The sequence below is a fragment of the Scyliorhinus torazame genome, chromosome 20 (genome assembly GCF_047496885.1).
Source record: "Scyliorhinus torazame isolate Kashiwa2021f chromosome 20, sScyTor2.1, whole genome shotgun sequence".
In the NCBI taxonomy this organism is placed as follows: Eukaryota; Metazoa; Chordata; class Chondrichthyes; order Carcharhiniformes; family Scyliorhinidae; genus Scyliorhinus; species Scyliorhinus torazame.
The window spans coordinates 14,797,490-14,814,900 of NC_092726.1; the positions used below are offsets into that span (position 1 = coordinate 14,797,490).

Below are 17,411 nucleotides of genomic sequence, written 5' to 3' on the forward strand. Positions count from 1 at the left end.
GGAGGTGGTGTGGTCCGTCCCGGCTCCCTCTGTAGGGGGGGTCCCAGTACACCGCGACACCTCGGACTCCCCCCCTTCCGTCCCAGGTGCATCGGGTGGGCAACGGGCAGGACAGGCTGGCAGCTCGCCATCCCAGTCGCCCGGGCCGCAGCCTGGCCCATCTAGGCCAGGACGCCCCAGGAAACGGCCGCCAAAGGGAACCAGTGTCAGAGGGCAGGAATCACAGGAGTCCACCTCCAGTTCTGCTGTACCGTCTGGGGAACCACGTCGACGTAGTCAAAGGGCCCGTAAGGCCAAACAATTAGACACTGAGTAAGTTGGCACGGGTGCAGGGCACAGATGAGTTTTAGGGGCTAGGGCATGTGCATGAACTCCTTTGGTTATTAAAGTCAATGTTACACCTACCGAAGCTGCCTTTGTGCTCTGTCCAAAGTGTGCGGGGGTGTCATGTACGTTGAGCGCAAGTGTGTGTGTGAGGGGTGGTCTTACCTCAGCCCCAGGTGAGTCTGCCCCCTTCCCCCTGGGCCGCCATCAACGTCCCCCGGGCAGAGGACGGGACCGTGCGCTGCAGTGTCACAGCCGCATGCAGGGATGGTCTGGGTGGATGGTGGTACTGTGGCCATGGGTCAGACATAGTCCAACGATGTAGAGCCAGGAGCTCATCGCAGGGCGGGTTGTCATCATCCTCCATGGCCTGCGATAGACACGCGTCCACCCGCAACTGTGTGAGCCCGGCCCGTTGTGCCGCAGGTGGATCGGCAATGGGGGGGGGGGTGGTGTGCATGCGGGTGGGGTGGGTGGGGTTGGGGAGGGGGGTGAGGGTGCTGGGTGGGTGGATGGGTGGGGGCTGTGGGTGGTCGGCTGTTGCCATGGTGTGCGGTCTGTGGCCATACTACCCGATTCCCACGCCCATCTAGTCAGTGAAGCGGGCGTCTATCAGTCTGTCCCGTGCCCGCTGGGCCAGCCGGTAACAGTGGACAGCCACCCGCCTGTGTCTACCCCGTCTGCCCTGACCATTGCCCCCATCCCCCTCATCTGGGGAGGACTGGGCCTCTTCCTGCTGCTCCTCCACTCCGCCCTCCTCTGCCTGCGGCACATCGCCCCTCTGCTGGGCTATGTTGTGCAGGACGCAGCACACCACAATGATGCGGCCGACCCTATCTGACCGATACTGGAGGGCGCCCCCAGAGAGGTCCAGGCACCTGAAACGCATCTTCAGCACGCCAAAGCACCTCTCGATCACTCCCCTTGTCGCTCCATGGGCAGCATTGTAGCGGTTCTCCGCCTCATTGCGTGGCCTCCGTATAGGCGTCATCAGCCACGATCGCAATGGGTAGCCCCTGTCGCCCAGCAACCAGCCCCTCAGCCGGGGATGGCGTCCCTCGTACATGCCGGGGATGGATGACCGCGACAACACGAATGAGTCGTGTACACTGCCTGGGTGACGGGCGCAGACGTGCAGGATCATCATGCGGTGGTCGCAGACCACCTGTACGTTCATCGAATAGGTCCCCTTCCTATTAGTGAACACGGCCCTGTTATCTGCAGGTGGCCGCACGGCGACGTGCATCCCATCGATCGCGCCCTGGACCATGGGGAACCCGGCAACGGCAGAGAAGCCCACGGCCCGGGCATCTTGGCTGGCCCGGTCCACGGGGAAGCGGTTGTAGCGGTGCGCCATGGCATATAGGGCATCTGTCACCGCCCCGATGCACCGATGTCTGCGATATGCCGGACAGGTCCCCACTCGGTGCCTGGAATGACCCCGTTGCATAAAAGTTCAGGGCCACCGTAACCTTGACGGACACGGGGAGAGGGTGTCCCCCGCCAGTGCCACGCGGTGACAGGTGTGCCAGCAGGTGGCAGATGTGTGCTACGGTTTCCCGGCTCATCCGGAGTCTCCTCCTGCATTCCCGGTCCGTGAGGTCCTGGTATGACTGCCGGGGCCGGTACACACGGGGCGCCCTCGGGTGCCTCCGTTGCCGTGGGGCCGCGACGTCCTCCTCCCCCTCCTCGTCCTGTCGGTCAGGTGTCCCTCCAGCCTGGGCGGCTGCCGCCTGCCCCTCTGCGGCAGCCTGCGCCGCCTCTCTGGAACGGCTCCTCCTCCTCCTCCTCATCCAGGGCAACATAGACATGAGCGGCTGCCACCACGGCAGCCAACATCGCTGGATGATCTGAAAACATGAAGGCCTGGTGGGGGGGGAGGGGAACGACGACATGTCATCATTGCCCATATCCCCTCCTCCCCCCAGCCAGGTGGCATGGACCGCATGGGTCCAACTGTTGGAGGCTGGCACCTGGCCAGGTGGACCAACTCACTTGCCCTCCCATCCCCCCCAACCCGGCACGGACCCCCCCAACCTCCACCCCAGCACGGACCCCCCCCCCCCAACCTCCACCCCGGCACGGACCCCCCCCAACCTCCACCCCAGCATGGACCCAACCCCCAACCTCCACCCCGGCACGAACCCCCCCCCCCCCCCAACCTCCACCCCGTCACGGCACGGACCCCCCCCCAACCTCCACCCCAGCACGGACCCCCCCCCCCAACCTCCACCCCAGCACGGACCAACCCCCAACCTCCACCCCGGCACGGACCCCCCCCCCCCCCAACCTCCACCCCGGCACGGACGCCCTCCCGGCACTCCCCCGGAGCCCAGCCTACTCTAACCACCCCCCCCCGCCGCACACACACACACACAACCCGAGACACACCTCTCCTCACGCAATCAGACTGTGGCCACGCCATTTCCTGCCCAGAGCCAACCCCCCAGGCCGTCACTCACCTCCACGCTGGTCGGCGTGAGCCTGGAGCACCGGGTCACGCCGATGAAAAGGAGGTTTGATTCACGTCGACGTGAACGGTCATCTCGTCGACGGGACTTCGGCCCATCCGGAAGGGAGAATATCGGCAGGCCGAAAATCGGCTGCCTTGTGCAGACCCGTGACATTCTCCGCGGCAGCGGCGCCATTAACGCCCCGCCGACTTTTCTCCCTTCGGAGACTTCGGCGGGGGCGGGGGCGGGATTCACGCGGCAAACGGCCATTCTCCGACCCTCTGGGGGGGGCGGAGAATGACGCCCCAGATCCTATCTTCTCAATTTCTTGCCCTGGCTGAGATCATTTAACTCAGCCCAGATTGGAGATTGAACCCACAATTTTCTTGATCCTCATGTGACTTTGTTCCACATTCAGCAGAGTCTTTGGAGAGTCCTGTAACCTTGTTTTATGTATTAAAGCCACATGAACCTCTGCAGCAGTTTATTGTGATCCACGTAACACTGATAGGAAAAATATCTGGATATAAAATTCATCCATGAACAAACCACACATATCAGTGAGTCAGCCTTAACAGTTACCTTGTGTGATACTTATTATATCTGTCATCTTAAATGGCACACACTTAGTCATAGCCCTTATCTATGTGATACTTCACCTATGTTATCTTTCAACTTCTGGATAGTCAGGACTGTCAACTTGTCTGATGCATAGCTAATAAAACCTGTCAGCAGGTGATTCCCACACACTATATATCCAGTTACTGCTGTTCATTGGTGTACCTCATACTTAATCACATTGGTCATTGTATGTGGTATGTAACCATTCATACCAATCTGTGTGATGATGTACCCAGTCACATCTGTCAGTTTCAGTTATGAAATATTTCAGATACATTTTCAGTTATGTCTATCAGGTTTTTAGACACATACCCAATCGTAATATCCATCTGAGTATGTCATCCATCCACGGCTGTCATTGCTGAACTGCACATAGAATGAGTTCACCCAGTCATTGCTGTCAGTAAAAAGATCTGATTGTTAGCTCCAAAGATATTTGTGGGATCACTGGTTTTCAAATTCTTTATCGTCAATGATGGCATGAATTCAGTTCTGGTATGATTTGACTGTTGGGTATTTTTGAAGAACATACAATTGACAATGAAAGGTGAAGCATCCCTCTTAACTGAGGGAACCAGAATGAATGACAAGGTCAAAAACACAAGAAATGATCGAAATTGAAAGGAAGATGAGTTCACCAGGATGTAGTGATTAGTTGATCCAAGCAAGGGCTTTAGAAGTCTGAAGATTGTCAGGAAAGGGAAATTAAGAAGTCAGAACTTTGATGCCCTGATGAAAGAAGGGGTTTTGGTGACATTCTGATGAGTTTTAAAGAAAGGAGGAATGTATGTATATATATGATATATGATATACAATATATATAGATATACATTGAGAGCTTTGGAACAGCAGAGAAAAACAGTAATTTTCTTGTTGAAATAGAAATTGACAAGAAACGTTACATTGAGGAAAGAGGTATTGAAAGCTGGAGGTGAAAAAATAAATATCTATTCTGTATGATGACAAAGCGTTTTCACAGCACCACTGTGAGAGAGTACTGGGCCATTATTCCAAATTTCAGACTGACTTCGACCTGAGTGAAGAATTATTGAGTGTAAAAGAAGCATTTGGCATAAAACAGTAAAGCAAACATCTTGTTGACACTTAGAGCCATGCATAAGATGTAGAAATTCCATCTGAGATCGGGAGAAAAATTGAGGCCACAAATGTCAACCACCAGACAACGGCATTAATTTTGTTCTCAGAATGTGAGCAGCACTGTCAAGGGTACATTTATGCTATCCCGTGAGAATGTGGAAATGGGCTTTTTCACAAGCACTGCAATCCATGAACTGATGGGAGTGCCCACAACAGTGCTTGGGAGGAATTTACAGATATTGACCCAGTGGCAATAATGAAATGGCGTATGGCTTGAGAGGAATTCAGAAGTGATGGTTGTATCATGATATTGTTGCTGCAGTCCCACCGGCAGATGTCACAGGGGAGCATTCTGAAAATTAAGCGTGCTCGTTTATGGTTAAACTTGTGAAGGATATGTAAAAAACTGTGTTTCAAGTATCAAAACACAAAAATGCAATTGTCCTTTAGAAGACAATTCATATCAATTACATATGATTCAGCCACTGCATAGGTCTTGAGCCTTGAGGCCATAAAATTGAAAGGAAATTAATTGAAAATGAAATCATAAACACACAGGTGGATATAATTGGATGATGTGTGAGTGATCTGATGTCAATAAGATGGTAATGGTAACAATAGATTACACGTTCTCTTAAGAGTAACAGTTAAGACTGCACTTTGGTGTCACTAGCTCTTATCCGAGCCTTATTTGCCCAAGCCTGAAGGATCTAATAGGGGGCAAACTATCCACTGTTTTGAGCATGTGATTTGACAGAAACTGGATAGCCGTGAATGGAGCTCAAGTGAAAGCTCATAAAATGGTATTTGTTGGAAGTTGTAAAATGTTCAAACGTAACTACTGCCAAACTATTGGATCAAAGTTAAGTAGGACAAACAAAAAAGTCACCAGTAGATTGGCTATGCCCAAAACCATACTGACAATTAAGAATTAGATCAAAACTTTAAAGGTGATGGATTATCAATTTCCTTTTCATGGTATCTTATCCTTTCTATTATCCTCAAGATACATGTCTCCAAACTCAGCTCTGAATTAGACATTCTCATCATCCCCCATTACATTTTTCCTTTTCTTGGAGATTCGCCATTTCTAATCCAAAGAAAGGTGATGTCAAATACCTTTATAAATTTGCTTGTTTCCTTCACACCAGTACTTTCTAAAGGTATGGAAACTACCTTGAATGTTCAGATTAACAATCTATTAAGATTAAGGTTTTCAGCATGACGGGCAATTTTCTTGCCAATACTTAGGTAATTTAGAAATCATGGGCGTCATTCTCCGCCGGCGGGAGTCTCCGTTTTGCCGGCGCCCGGGGGTTTCCCGACGGCGTGGGGCTGCCCCACAATGGGAAACCCCATTGACCGGCCGGTGTTACGGAGACTCCCGCCGGCCGGTCGGGGCAGAAATGTGGCGGGGCGGGTAGGAGAATTTCGCCCCATGTTCCTGTAAAGATTTCCCATCTCAGACACAGAATCCTTTAATTTCGCCACTATAAAATTGCAACAATCATTGGAGCTAAAGGATAGACAATGAGGCGATAAACTTAGCCATTAGGAAACAGGAGGAATGGTTTAATCAACATACTGCAGCAATGAATCCCGGCCCTGGGTGATCACTCCACTGAATTCAATCAGTTTTCTGGCATCCAATTCAATCCACTGTGACTGGTCCTCTGTATGAGCGCACCAGGCCCCATCAAAGTAATCCTCTTCGTCCTCATCCTCAGCACCTGCCTATAAATATCAGAAGCAATTTCATTAAGGATTGGGAGGATTTTACATATCAGAGGAGGAGCAGGAAATTGAGAAGGAAAGGGAAAAAAAGAACATGAGAGTAGATGAACAAGACACATAAAACCACATTGTAAGTGTTTCTAATGGTATGTAAATCGTGAGAAGGGGCAAATAGACTCTCCTCTATTCAACCTCCTTGGCAGGTCACAGCAAAGCGTAAGTTGCTTTCTTTAAAAAATAATTTTTATTAGGATTTTCACAAAATATCAACAACAGAATGAAAAAGAAACCCAATAGAATTAAATACAGAACAAAGTAAAACAACCCCCGTGCCCCCCTCCCCCTATACATAAATAATAAATTAACAACCCGAGCTAACACAAAGGAAACAGCAAATATATACACCCCCTCAGATCCCCCAGGGTAAATAAACAAAAATAAAATAGAACCCCGCCCCCCCGCGGGTTGCTGCTGCTGCTGACCATTTTCTATCCTTCTGCCAGGAAGTCCAAGAACGGTTGCCACCACCTAAAGATCCCTTGTACCGATCCCCTTAAGGCGAATTTCACCCTCTCCAATTTAATAAACCCCACCATATCGTTGATCCAGGATTCCACGCTTAGGGGCCTCGCATCCCTCCACTGAAGAAGAATCCTTCGCCGGTCTACCAGGGACGCAAAGGCCAGAATACCGGCCTCTTTCGCCTCCTGCACTCCCGGCTCCCCTGCAACCCCAAATATTGCGAGCCCCCAGCCCGGCTTGACCCTGGATCCTACCACCACTGACACCGTCCTCACCATGCCCTTCCAAAATTCCTCCAGCGCTGGGCATGCCCAGAACATATGGGTGTGATTTGCTGGGCTCCCTGAGCACCTAACACACCTGCCCTCTCCCCCAAAGAATCGGCTCATCCTTGTCCCGGTCATGTGTCCCCTGTGCAGCACCTTAAACTGTATGAGGCTGAGCCTCGCGCACGAAGAGGAAGAGTTCACCCTCCCTAAGGCATCTGCCCATGTCCCCTCTTCGATCTCCTCTCCCAACTTCTCCTCCCACCTACCTTTCAACTCAACCACCGAGGCCTCCTCCTCCTCCCGCATCACCTGGTAAGTTTCCGAGATCTTCCCCACTCCAACCCACCCCCCCCCTTGAGCATCCTGTCCTGTACTGTGTGTGGCATCAGTCGCGGGAATTCCACCACTTGCCGCCTGGCAAATGCCCTTACCTGTAAATATCAGAAGGTGTTCCCCGGGGGGAGCCCATACATCTCCTCCAGTTCACCCAGGGTCGCAAACTTCCCGTCCACAAACAAGTCCCCCAACCTTCTTATCGCTGCCCTGTGCCACCCGAAAACCCTCCACCTATTCTCCCTGGGACAAACTGGTGGTTTTCCCGTATTGGGGTCCACACCGAGGCCCCAACTTCCCCCCTGTGCCGCCTCCACTGCCCCCAGATTTTGAGGGTAGCCGCCACGACTGGGCTTGTGGTATACCTCATTGGAGGGAGCGGCAGCGGCGCCGTTGCCAGCGCCTCCAGACTCGTGCCCTCACAAGACGCCGTCTCCAGCCTCTTCCATGCAGCCCCCTTCCCCTCCATCACCCACTTGCGCACAATCCGCGCATTGGCGGCCCAGTAGTATCCACAGAGGTTGGGCAGTGCCAGCCCCTCCCCATTCCTACTCCGCTCCAGAAACACCCTTCACACCCTCGGAGTCCCTCGCGCCCACACAAACCCCGTTATGCTCCTGTTGACCCACCTAAAGAAGGCATTTGGGATAAACATGGGGAGGCACTGGAACAGGAACAAAAATCTTGGGAGCACCGTCATCTTAACTGACTGCACCGTACCCACCAGGGACAGCGGCAACGCGTCCCACCTCTTGAACCCCTCCTCCATTTGCTCCACCAGCCTCGTGAAATTAAGTCTATGCAGGGCCCCCCAGCTCCTGGCCACCTGGACCCCCAAGTACCTGAAGCTCCTCTCCGCCCTTTTAAGTGGGAGCCTGCCAATCCCCCTCTCCTGGTCCCCTGGGTGAACCACGAACAACTCGCTCTTCCCCATGTTGAGCTTGTACCTTGAGAAATCCCCGAACTCCCTGAGGATCCTCATTAACCTCTCTTAGGGGGAGGGTGAGCAGCCAGAAGTCGTGGTGCACATTGGTATCAACGACATCGGTAGGAAAAGGGGTGTGGAGGTAATAAACAAGTTTAGGGAGTTAGGCTGGAAGTTAAAAGCCAGGACAGACAGAGTTGTCATCTCTGGTTTGTTGCCGGTGCCACGTGATAGCGAGGCTAGGAATAGGGAGAGAGTGCAGTTGAACACGTGGCTGCAGGAATGGTGTAGGAGGGAGGGCTTCAGGTATTTGGATAATTGGAGCGCATTCAGGGGAAGGTGGGACCTGTACAAGCAGGACGGGTTGCATCTGAACCAGAGGGGCACCAATATCCTGGGAGGGAGGTTTTCTAGTACTCTTCGGGAGGGTTTAAACTAATTTGGCAGGGGAATGGGAACCGGATTTGTAGTCCAGCAACTAAGGTAGCCGATATTCAGGACACCAAAGCGTGTAATGAGGCAGTGGGGAAGGGAACACTGACAAAGGAGAGTACTTGCAGGCACGGAGATGGGTTGAAGTGTGTATACTTCAACGCAAGAAGCATCAGGAATAAGGTGGGTGAACTTCAGGCATGGATCGGTACTTGGGACTACGATGTGGTGGCCATCATGGAAACTTGGATAGAAGAGGGGCAGAAATGGTTGTTGGAGGTCCCTGGTTATAGATGTTTCAATAAGATTAGGGAGGGTGGTAAAAGAGGTGGGGGGGGGGGGGGTGGCATTATTAATTAGAGATAGAAAACAGCTGCAGAAAGGCAGTTCGAGGAGTATCACCCTATTGAGGTAGTATGGGTTGAAGTCAAAAATAGGAAATGAGCAGTCACCTTGTTAGGAGTTTTCTATAGGCCCCCCAATAGTAGCAGAGATGTGGAGGAACAGATTGGGAAACAGATTTTGGAAAGGTGCAGAAATCATAGGGTAGTAGTCATGGGCGACTTTAACTTCCCAAATATTAAGTGGAAACTCTTTAGATCAAATAGTTTGGATGGGGTGGTGTTTGTGCAGTGTGTCCAGGAAGCTTTTCTAACACAGTATGTAGATTGTCCGACCAGAGGAGGGGCAATATTGGATTTAGTACTTGGTAATGAACCAAGGCAAGTGATAGATTTGTTAGTGGGGGAGCATTTTGGAGATAGTGACCACAATTCTGTGACTTTCACTTTAGTAATGGAGAGGGATAGGTACGTGCAACAGGGCAAGGTTTACAATTGGGGAAGGGTAAATACGATGTTGTCAGACAAGAATTGAAGTGCATAAGTTGGGAACATAGGCTGGCAGGGAAGGACACAAGTGAAATGTGGAACTTGTTCAAGGAACATGTACTACGTGTCCTTGATATGTATGTCCCTGTCAGGCAGGGAAGAGATGGTCGAGTGAGGGAACCATGGTTGACAAGAGAGGTTGAATGTCTTGTTAAGAGGAAAAAGGAGACTTATGTAAGGCTGAGGAAACAAGGTTCAGACAGGGCATTGGAGGGATACAAGATAGCCAGGAGGGAACTGAAGAAAGAGATTAGGAGAGCTAAGAGAGGGCATGAACAATCTTTGGCGGGTAGCATCAAGGAAAACCCCAAGGCCTTTTACACATATGTGAGAAATATGAGAATGACTAGAGCGAGGGTAGGTCCGATCAAGGACAGTTGCGGGAGACTGTGTATTGAGTCTGAAGAGATAGGAGAGGTCTTGAACGAGTACTTTTCTTCTGTATTTACAAATGAGAGGGGCGATATTGTTGGAGAGGACAGTGTGAAACAGATTGGTAAGCTCGAGGAAATACTTGTTAGGAAGGAAGATGTGTTGGGCATTTTGAAAAACTTGAGGATAGACAAGTCCCCCGGGCCTGACGGGATATATCCAAGGATTCTATGGGAAGCAAGAGATGAAATTGCAGAGCCGTTGGCAATGATCTTTTCGTCTTCACTGTCAACAGGGGTGGTATCAGGGGATTGGAGAGTGGCGAATGTCGTGCCCCTGTTCAAAAAAGGGACTAGGGATAACCCTGGGAATTACAGGCCAGTTAGTCTTACTTCGGTGGTAGGCAAAGTAATGGAAAGGGTACTGAAGGATAGGATTTCTGAGCACCTGGAAAGACACTGCTTGATTAGGGATAGTCAGCACGGATTTGTGAGGGGTAGGTCTTGCCTTACAAGTCTTATTGAATTCTTTGAGGAGGTGACCAAGCATGTGGATGAAGGTAAAGCAGTGGATGTAGTGTACATGGATTTTAGTAAGGCATTTGATAAAGTTCCCCATGGTAGGCTTCTGCACAAAGTAAGGAGGCATGGAATAGTGGGAAATTTGGCCAGTTGGATAACGAACTGGCTAACCGATAGAAGTCAGAGAGTGGTGGTGGATGGCAAATATTCAGCCTGGATCCCAGTTACCAGTGGCGTACCGCAGGGATCAGTTCTGGGTCCTCTGCTGTTTGTGATTTTCATTAATGACTTGGATGAGGGAGTTGAAGGGTGGGTCAGTAAATTTGCAGACGATACGAAGATTGGTGGAGTTGTGGATAGTAAGGAGGGCTGTTGTCGGCTGCAAAGAGACATAGATAGGATGCAGAGCTGGGCTGAGAAGTGACAGATGGAGTTTAACCCTGAAAAGTGTGAGGTTGTCCATTTTGGAAGGACAAATACGAATGCGGAATACAGGGTTAACGGTAGAGTTCTTGGCAATGTGGAGGAGCAGAGAGATCTTGGGGTCTATGTTCATTCATCTTTGAAAGTTGCCACTCAAGTGGATAGAGCTGTGAAGAAGGCCTATGGTGTGCTCACGTTCATTAACAGAGGGATTGAATTTAAGAGCCGTGAGGTGATGATGCAGCTGTACAAAACTTTGGTAAGGCCACATTTGGAGTACTGTGTACAGTTCTGGTCGCCTCATTTTAGGAAGGATGTGGAAGCTTTGGAAAAGGTGCAAAGAAGAATTATCAGGATGTTGCCTGGAATGGAGAGTAGGTCTTACGAGGAAAGGTCGAGGGTGCTAGGCCTTTTCTCATTAGAACGGAGAAGGATGAGGGGCGACTTGATAGAGGTTTATAAGATGATCAGGGGAATAGATAGAGTAGACAGTCAGAGACTTTTTCCCCGGGTGGAACAAACCATTACAAGGGGACATAAATTTAAGGTGAAAGGTGGAAGATATAGGAGGGATATCAGAGGTAGGTTCTTTACCCAGAGAGTAGTGGGGGCATGGAATGCACTGCCTGTGGAAGTAGTTGAGTCGGAAACATTAGGGACCTTCAAGCAGCTATTGGATAGGTACATGGATTACGGTAAAATGATATAGTGTAGATTTATTTGTTTTTAAGGGCAGCACAGTAGCATTATGGATAGCACAATTGCTTCACAGCTCCAGGGTCCCAGGTTCGATTCCGGCTTGGGTCACTGTCTGTGCGGAGTCTGCACGTTTTCCCCGTGTCTGCGTGGGTTTCCTCCGGGTGCTCCGGTTTCCTCCCACAGTCCAAAGATGTGCAGGTTAGGTGAATTGGCCAATGATAAATTGCCCTTAATGTCCAAAATTGCCCTTGGTGTTGGGTGGAGGTGTTGAGTTTGGGTAGGGTGCTCTTTCCAAGAGCCGGTGCAGACTCAAAGGGCCGAATGGCCTCCTTCTGCACTGTAAATTCAATGATAATCTATGATTAATCTTGGACAAAGGTTCGACACAACATCGTGGGCCGAAGGGCCTGTTCTGTGCTGTATTTTCTATGTTCTATTACATCCGGCATTCCCCCCACTGGGGCCGCCACATCTAGCAGCAAGTCGTCCGCATAGAGCGACACCCTATGCTCCTCCCCGCCCCGCACCAGCCCCCTCCAGCTCCTCGACTGCCTCAGGCCATAGCCAGGGGTTCAATCGCCAGTGCGAAGAGCAGGGGGGAACAGGGGACGCCCCTGCTTCGTCCCTCGATGCAACCGAAAGTACTCAGACCTCCTCTTATTCGTGGCCACACTCGGCATCAGGACCTCGTACAACAACCTAACCCACCTGACAAACCCCTCCCCCAACCCGAACCTCTTCAGCACCTCCCACAAGTACCCCCACTCTACCCTATCGAAGGCCTTCTCAGCGTCCATCGCCACCACTATCTCTGCCTCCCCCTCCCTTGCTGGCATCATAATAACGTTCAGGAGCCTCAACGGATGTGGACCGCACTATTCAGTGAATTTGCTGGAATTAATTAAGTTTATGCAAGACATCAGAGTCAAGAGTTTGCTAAAATTAAAGGCTGTTGGATAGGTTTCTGAGGTTTGTTCTTATAAGGATCGCCCCGAACATAGAGTGTTGCAGCAAAAGGTTATGTTGTTCTTGATGCCTTTGAATAGAACCAGCTGATCCACAGTTAGCAACACAAAAACCATTGAGATTATTCACTGATATTCAAAGAACACAGCTATGAAGGTGGCAATAAAACCAGCAGAAGTTTTTTACAGTTGGATGTGGGAAACAATTCAATGATGAGATTGGGCGGCACGGTAGCACAGAGGTTAGCACTGTTCCTTCACAGTTCCAGGGTCCCAGGTTCGATTCTCAACTTGGGTCACTGTCTGTGTGGAGTCTGCGCGTTTTCCCATGTCTGCGTAGGTTTCCTCCCACAATTCCCAAAAGACATGCTTGTTAGGTGAATTGGACTTTCTGAACACCCCCTCAATGTACCTGAACAGGCGCTGGAGTGTGGCGACTAGGGGATTTTCACAGTAAATTCATTGCAGTGTTAATAATAATAACTTAAATTAACACTCCAATGAGGTTACTGCGAAAGACCCCTCGTCGCCAGACTCCGACGCCTGTTCGGGTACACAGAGGGAGAATTCAGAATGTCCAAATTATCTAATAGCATGACTTTCGGGACTTGTGGGAGGAAACCGGAGCAGCCGGAGGAAACCCATGCAGACACAAGAGAACGTGCAGACTCCGTACAGGCAATGACCCAAGTCGGGAATCGAACCTGGGACCCTGGCCCTGTGAAGCCATAGTGCTAACCACTATGCTACCGTGCTGACCATGTAGGACTACTTGTGACAATAAAGATTATTATTATTAGGTGGCTCCCGCTGGAAACCTGACTTTTTATCCGAGACAGAGCCAAAATAGGAATTGGTCCGAAACCTGTCTACTGAATCTGAAGCCTCTCGGTGATCTACTAGAGGAAGATGGTGGAGTCTCCGTCTCAGGGCTGCATGGTAGCACAGTGGTTAGCACTGTTGCTTCACAGTGCCGATTCCCAGCTTGGGCCACTGTATGTGTGGAATCCGCACATTCTCCCCGTGTCTGCGTGGCTTTTCTCCGGGAGCTCCGGATTCCTCCCACATGTCCCGAAAGACGCGCTTGTTCGGTGAACTGGACATTCTGAATTCTCCCTCAATATACCTGAACAGGCGCCGGAATGTGGCGACCCGGGGATAATCAGGGATTTTCACAGTAATTTCATTGCAGTGTTAATGTAAGCCTACTTGTGACAATGATAAAGATTATTATCATTGTGGAGTAAACGGGGCCAATCTCGTACAAGATCAAGACCAGGGGAAAAATCATACGAAAACACGTGGACCACCTCAGGTGCAAGGAAACCCACCTTTGAATAAACCATGTCAGGTAAATCGGTACTCTCACATTCCTTCATGCCGTCCTACAGTCCAGAGGCACAGCCTGCCAGGCACCAACGTTCAAGGAAGACAAAGTCTCAGACTCCGATATTGACAGAGATGACAGAACTCCCAGGGGACACCATGGTGGAAGGTGAGCCCCCAACAGTGGCCTTTCCACACTCTGGGCAGAAAAGATGATCACCAAATCACTACACACCCCCTGACCTGCCGCTGGAAGACACGTGGCCATGTGCAACACGGTGGAGAAGGCCCCATCAGCAGTACGCTGAGGGGAAACATTCGGACTTTGGTGGGGAGGGATGTGATAATCCTCACGAGGTCTACAGGGATACACTGATAGATCTCCCCATGGGACTCATGGAATACGAGCTTCCCCGCTAGTGTAGCCACCTGAGTTGGCCACTTCCCGACTTAAAATGGAGAACCGCAAAGGCTGAAGGGAAATTCAGCCAACACAGGCAAAGACTAGAAATCATGTATATTGGAACCTGCAAAACAACCCGACAGCACTGAAACCAGCAGCCATCTGCATAGTAATGTAGCAGCCATCTACATATTAATGAGCGATCCCCAGGAACAATCAAAACATTTTAAGGTAAACAAAGCCAAGCCAGACTCCTCGGCGCCAGCAGTAGCCAACACAAAAGAGGTTAACGAACACTTAAAGACCGCCCAACGATCAGGGAACCACTTGAGCATTGGAGAAATCGAACCAAGTGATTGGAACAAAGTCCAATCACCTGAAACCAGGTACGGGGTCCGCCCCGAAGGGCGGTAAGCCCCTGGGGACTATAAAGCAAAGCCCCCAAGTTCAAATCATTCTTCTTGACAGGGTCACTCAGCAACGCGAAGCAACCCCTGAGAATGAACTGTCCAGCGGCCTCCAAACAAGTAAGTCTCAAGTCAACGCTCGCTACGAGATAGGCACTCCTAGCTACCAGTCCATATCAGCTTTTGAATCCTGCAGACTCAGGACTGAACGAAAGGCCATTTGTTCCCCTGACCTGGTGGGCCAGTCCGAAGCTAAGTATAGGCCTGTTAGTGATAGAAGTAGCCTAGAAAGTAGAGTTTATGCATGAGTAGCGATTTACTGTGTATAATAAATGTGTATTGATTTGAATCTTACTAATTGGTGTGTTGAGTTATTGATCATTACTTGAACTTGAACCTCGTGGCGGTATCATAAAGATACCTGGCGACTCTAGAGCAAAGGTTATAAAACAGAGCCAATTGAACCAACCAAAAGTTAGCAACACTAGTGAGCGTAGTTCTGTCCAGTTTTTTCTCGTGACTTAGCCCTTTAAATATTCGCCAGGTCTGGGATTCTTGCGAGTCCCCAACTGGGACCCTATTGTCTGCTGCGGTAGTGGTCTTAACTTCAGATTTACAATAAACTTAAGTAAATCTTTCATGTCCTCTTGGGCCATTATACTGAACAATGAGGAAGCTTGGTTGTTTTGAGGGGAAGGGAACAGATTGTGACCTTTGTTTGTGCCTGTCATAGGAGATGGACTGGTGAAACCTCAGCAAACTGCAGAGCAGTGAGTCAGGCAGCAGTGAGTGTAACATGCTGGTCTGGCCATATCAATCTCCTCCTCAGCACTGTCTCAGGAGTCTTGGTGCTCTGTGCCTTGTTCCTCCTGCAGGTCCAAGTTTCATTACTGTGCACTGTTCAGCACACTGCGATCCACCCGGAGACCCCAGCTGGTGCATACTGAAGGACGCCCTCACCTTTGTCTCAGGCACCTAAAGCGCATATTTAGCTAAATGGCTTGCTCAGTAACACATCTGGTTATCACGTGGATTTTATTGTCGATCCTGAACCTCATTGATTGGGTTCTTTAAGCGTGTTATCAGTCATGTTTTAAGTGGATATCCCTTGTCTGCAAGCAGCCAGCCGGTAAGTCTGCTTCACGATGTAAAGAGTTTAAGGAGGGCGAGCTACCACAGGATGCAAGCATCAGAGCTGCTGTCAGAACTTTTGCGATCACCTGCATCAAAGTTTGGATGTATATTGATGGAATGGAAGCCCGTGTTGTTGACAAAAACTACTGGGTGATCTGGGGGTACCTTAATTTACACATACATGCACCCGTGAGAGTCCAGATAGAGCCTCAACCTAAGCACCCACTCACTCTGACTGGCATCATTGGTGGGAAATAATTCATCAGTCATCTCTCTCATGAATTTGTTGGTTGCTGACTGCAAGATCCTGCAAGTGTTTCTGGCAGAGGCTGAAAAGGAAGCAGAGGTAAAGAAGCTGAGGGAGATGGTAACTTTGACTGCCACTGTAAAGTGTGGCTGCCAGGTTTACTTGGCAACAAACCTTGCTCCAGCATGCTGCAAGTACCTGCCACCACCTGACCAGCGACCTCAGTCTCCTGAGACATTGTTGTTCCAACACATCAAGGAAGTTGATCTTCCGTCTGCATTTCTTGAATTATGCATCCGGCTCCTTGAGAGCTACATGTTCATCTCCTCCCTTTTGTAGGGCAGCAGTTGACGTTGTGGACTGGTGATGTTGTGCTGCTGGTGGATAGTGAAGAAGGTTATCTAGGATTGCAACGGGATCTTGATCAATTAGGCCAGTGGGCTGACGAATGGCAGATGGAGTTTAATTTAGATAAATGTGAGGTGATGCATTTTGGCAGATCAAATCAGGCCAAGACCTACTCAGTTAATGATATGGCGTTGGGGAGAGTTATAGAACAAAGAGATCTAGAAGTACAGGTTCATAGATCCTTGAAGGTGGAGTCGTAGGTGGACAGGGTGGTGAAGAAGGCATTCGGCATGCTTGGTTTCATTGGTCAGAACATTGAATACAGGAGTTGGGACGTTTTGTTGAAGTTGTACAAGACATTGGTAAGGCCACACTTGGAATACTGTGTGCAGTTCTGGTCACCCTATTATAGAAAGGATATTATTAAACTAGAAAGAGTGCAGAAAAGATTTACTAGGATGTTACCGGGTCTTGATGGTTTCAGTTATAAGGAGAGGCTGGATAGACTGGGACTTTTTTCCCTGGAGCGTAGGAGGCTTAGGGGGGTGATCTTATAGAGGTCTATAAAATAATGAGGGGCATAGATAAGGTAGATAGTCAACATCTTTTCCCAAAGGTAGGAGCGTCTAAAACTAGAGGGCATAGGTTTAAGGTGGGAGGGGAGAGATTCAGAAGGGCCCAGAGGGGCAATTTCTTCACTCAGAGGGTAGTGAGTGTCTGGAATGTGCTGCCAGAGGTAGTAGTAGAGGCGGGTACAATTGTGTCTTTTAAAAAGCATTTAGATAGTTACATGGGTAAGATGGGTATAGAGGGTTATGGGCCAAGTGCGGGCAACTGGGACTAGCTTAATGGTAAAAACTGGGCGGCATGGACTGGTTGGGCCGAAGGGCCTGTTTCCATGCTGTAAACTTCTATGATTCTATGATTCTACAGAGAGAGACAGAGGTACAGAGACACAGTGAGAT

At 50.0% G+C, this 17,411-nt stretch overlaps 1 protein-coding gene across 1 annotated transcript in view; it reads right to left on the reverse strand.

Annotated features, from left to right (window-relative positions):
- The window catches only part of LOC140396897 (inactive carboxypeptidase-like protein X2), a 118,939-nt gene that overhangs the window by 23,848 nt on the left and 77,680 nt on the right, over nucleotides 1-17,411 (reverse strand). Inside the window, exons 10-11 of the mRNA XM_072485744.1 lie at nucleotides 6,082-6,230; nucleotides 3,711-3,795 (exon numbers count right to left, since the gene is read on the reverse strand). Of these exons, the coding sequence (XP_072341845.1) occupies nucleotides 3,711-3,795; nucleotides 6,082-6,230 (234 nt within the window). The remainder of the gene's footprint in view (nucleotides 1-3,710; nucleotides 3,796-6,081; nucleotides 6,231-17,411) is intronic.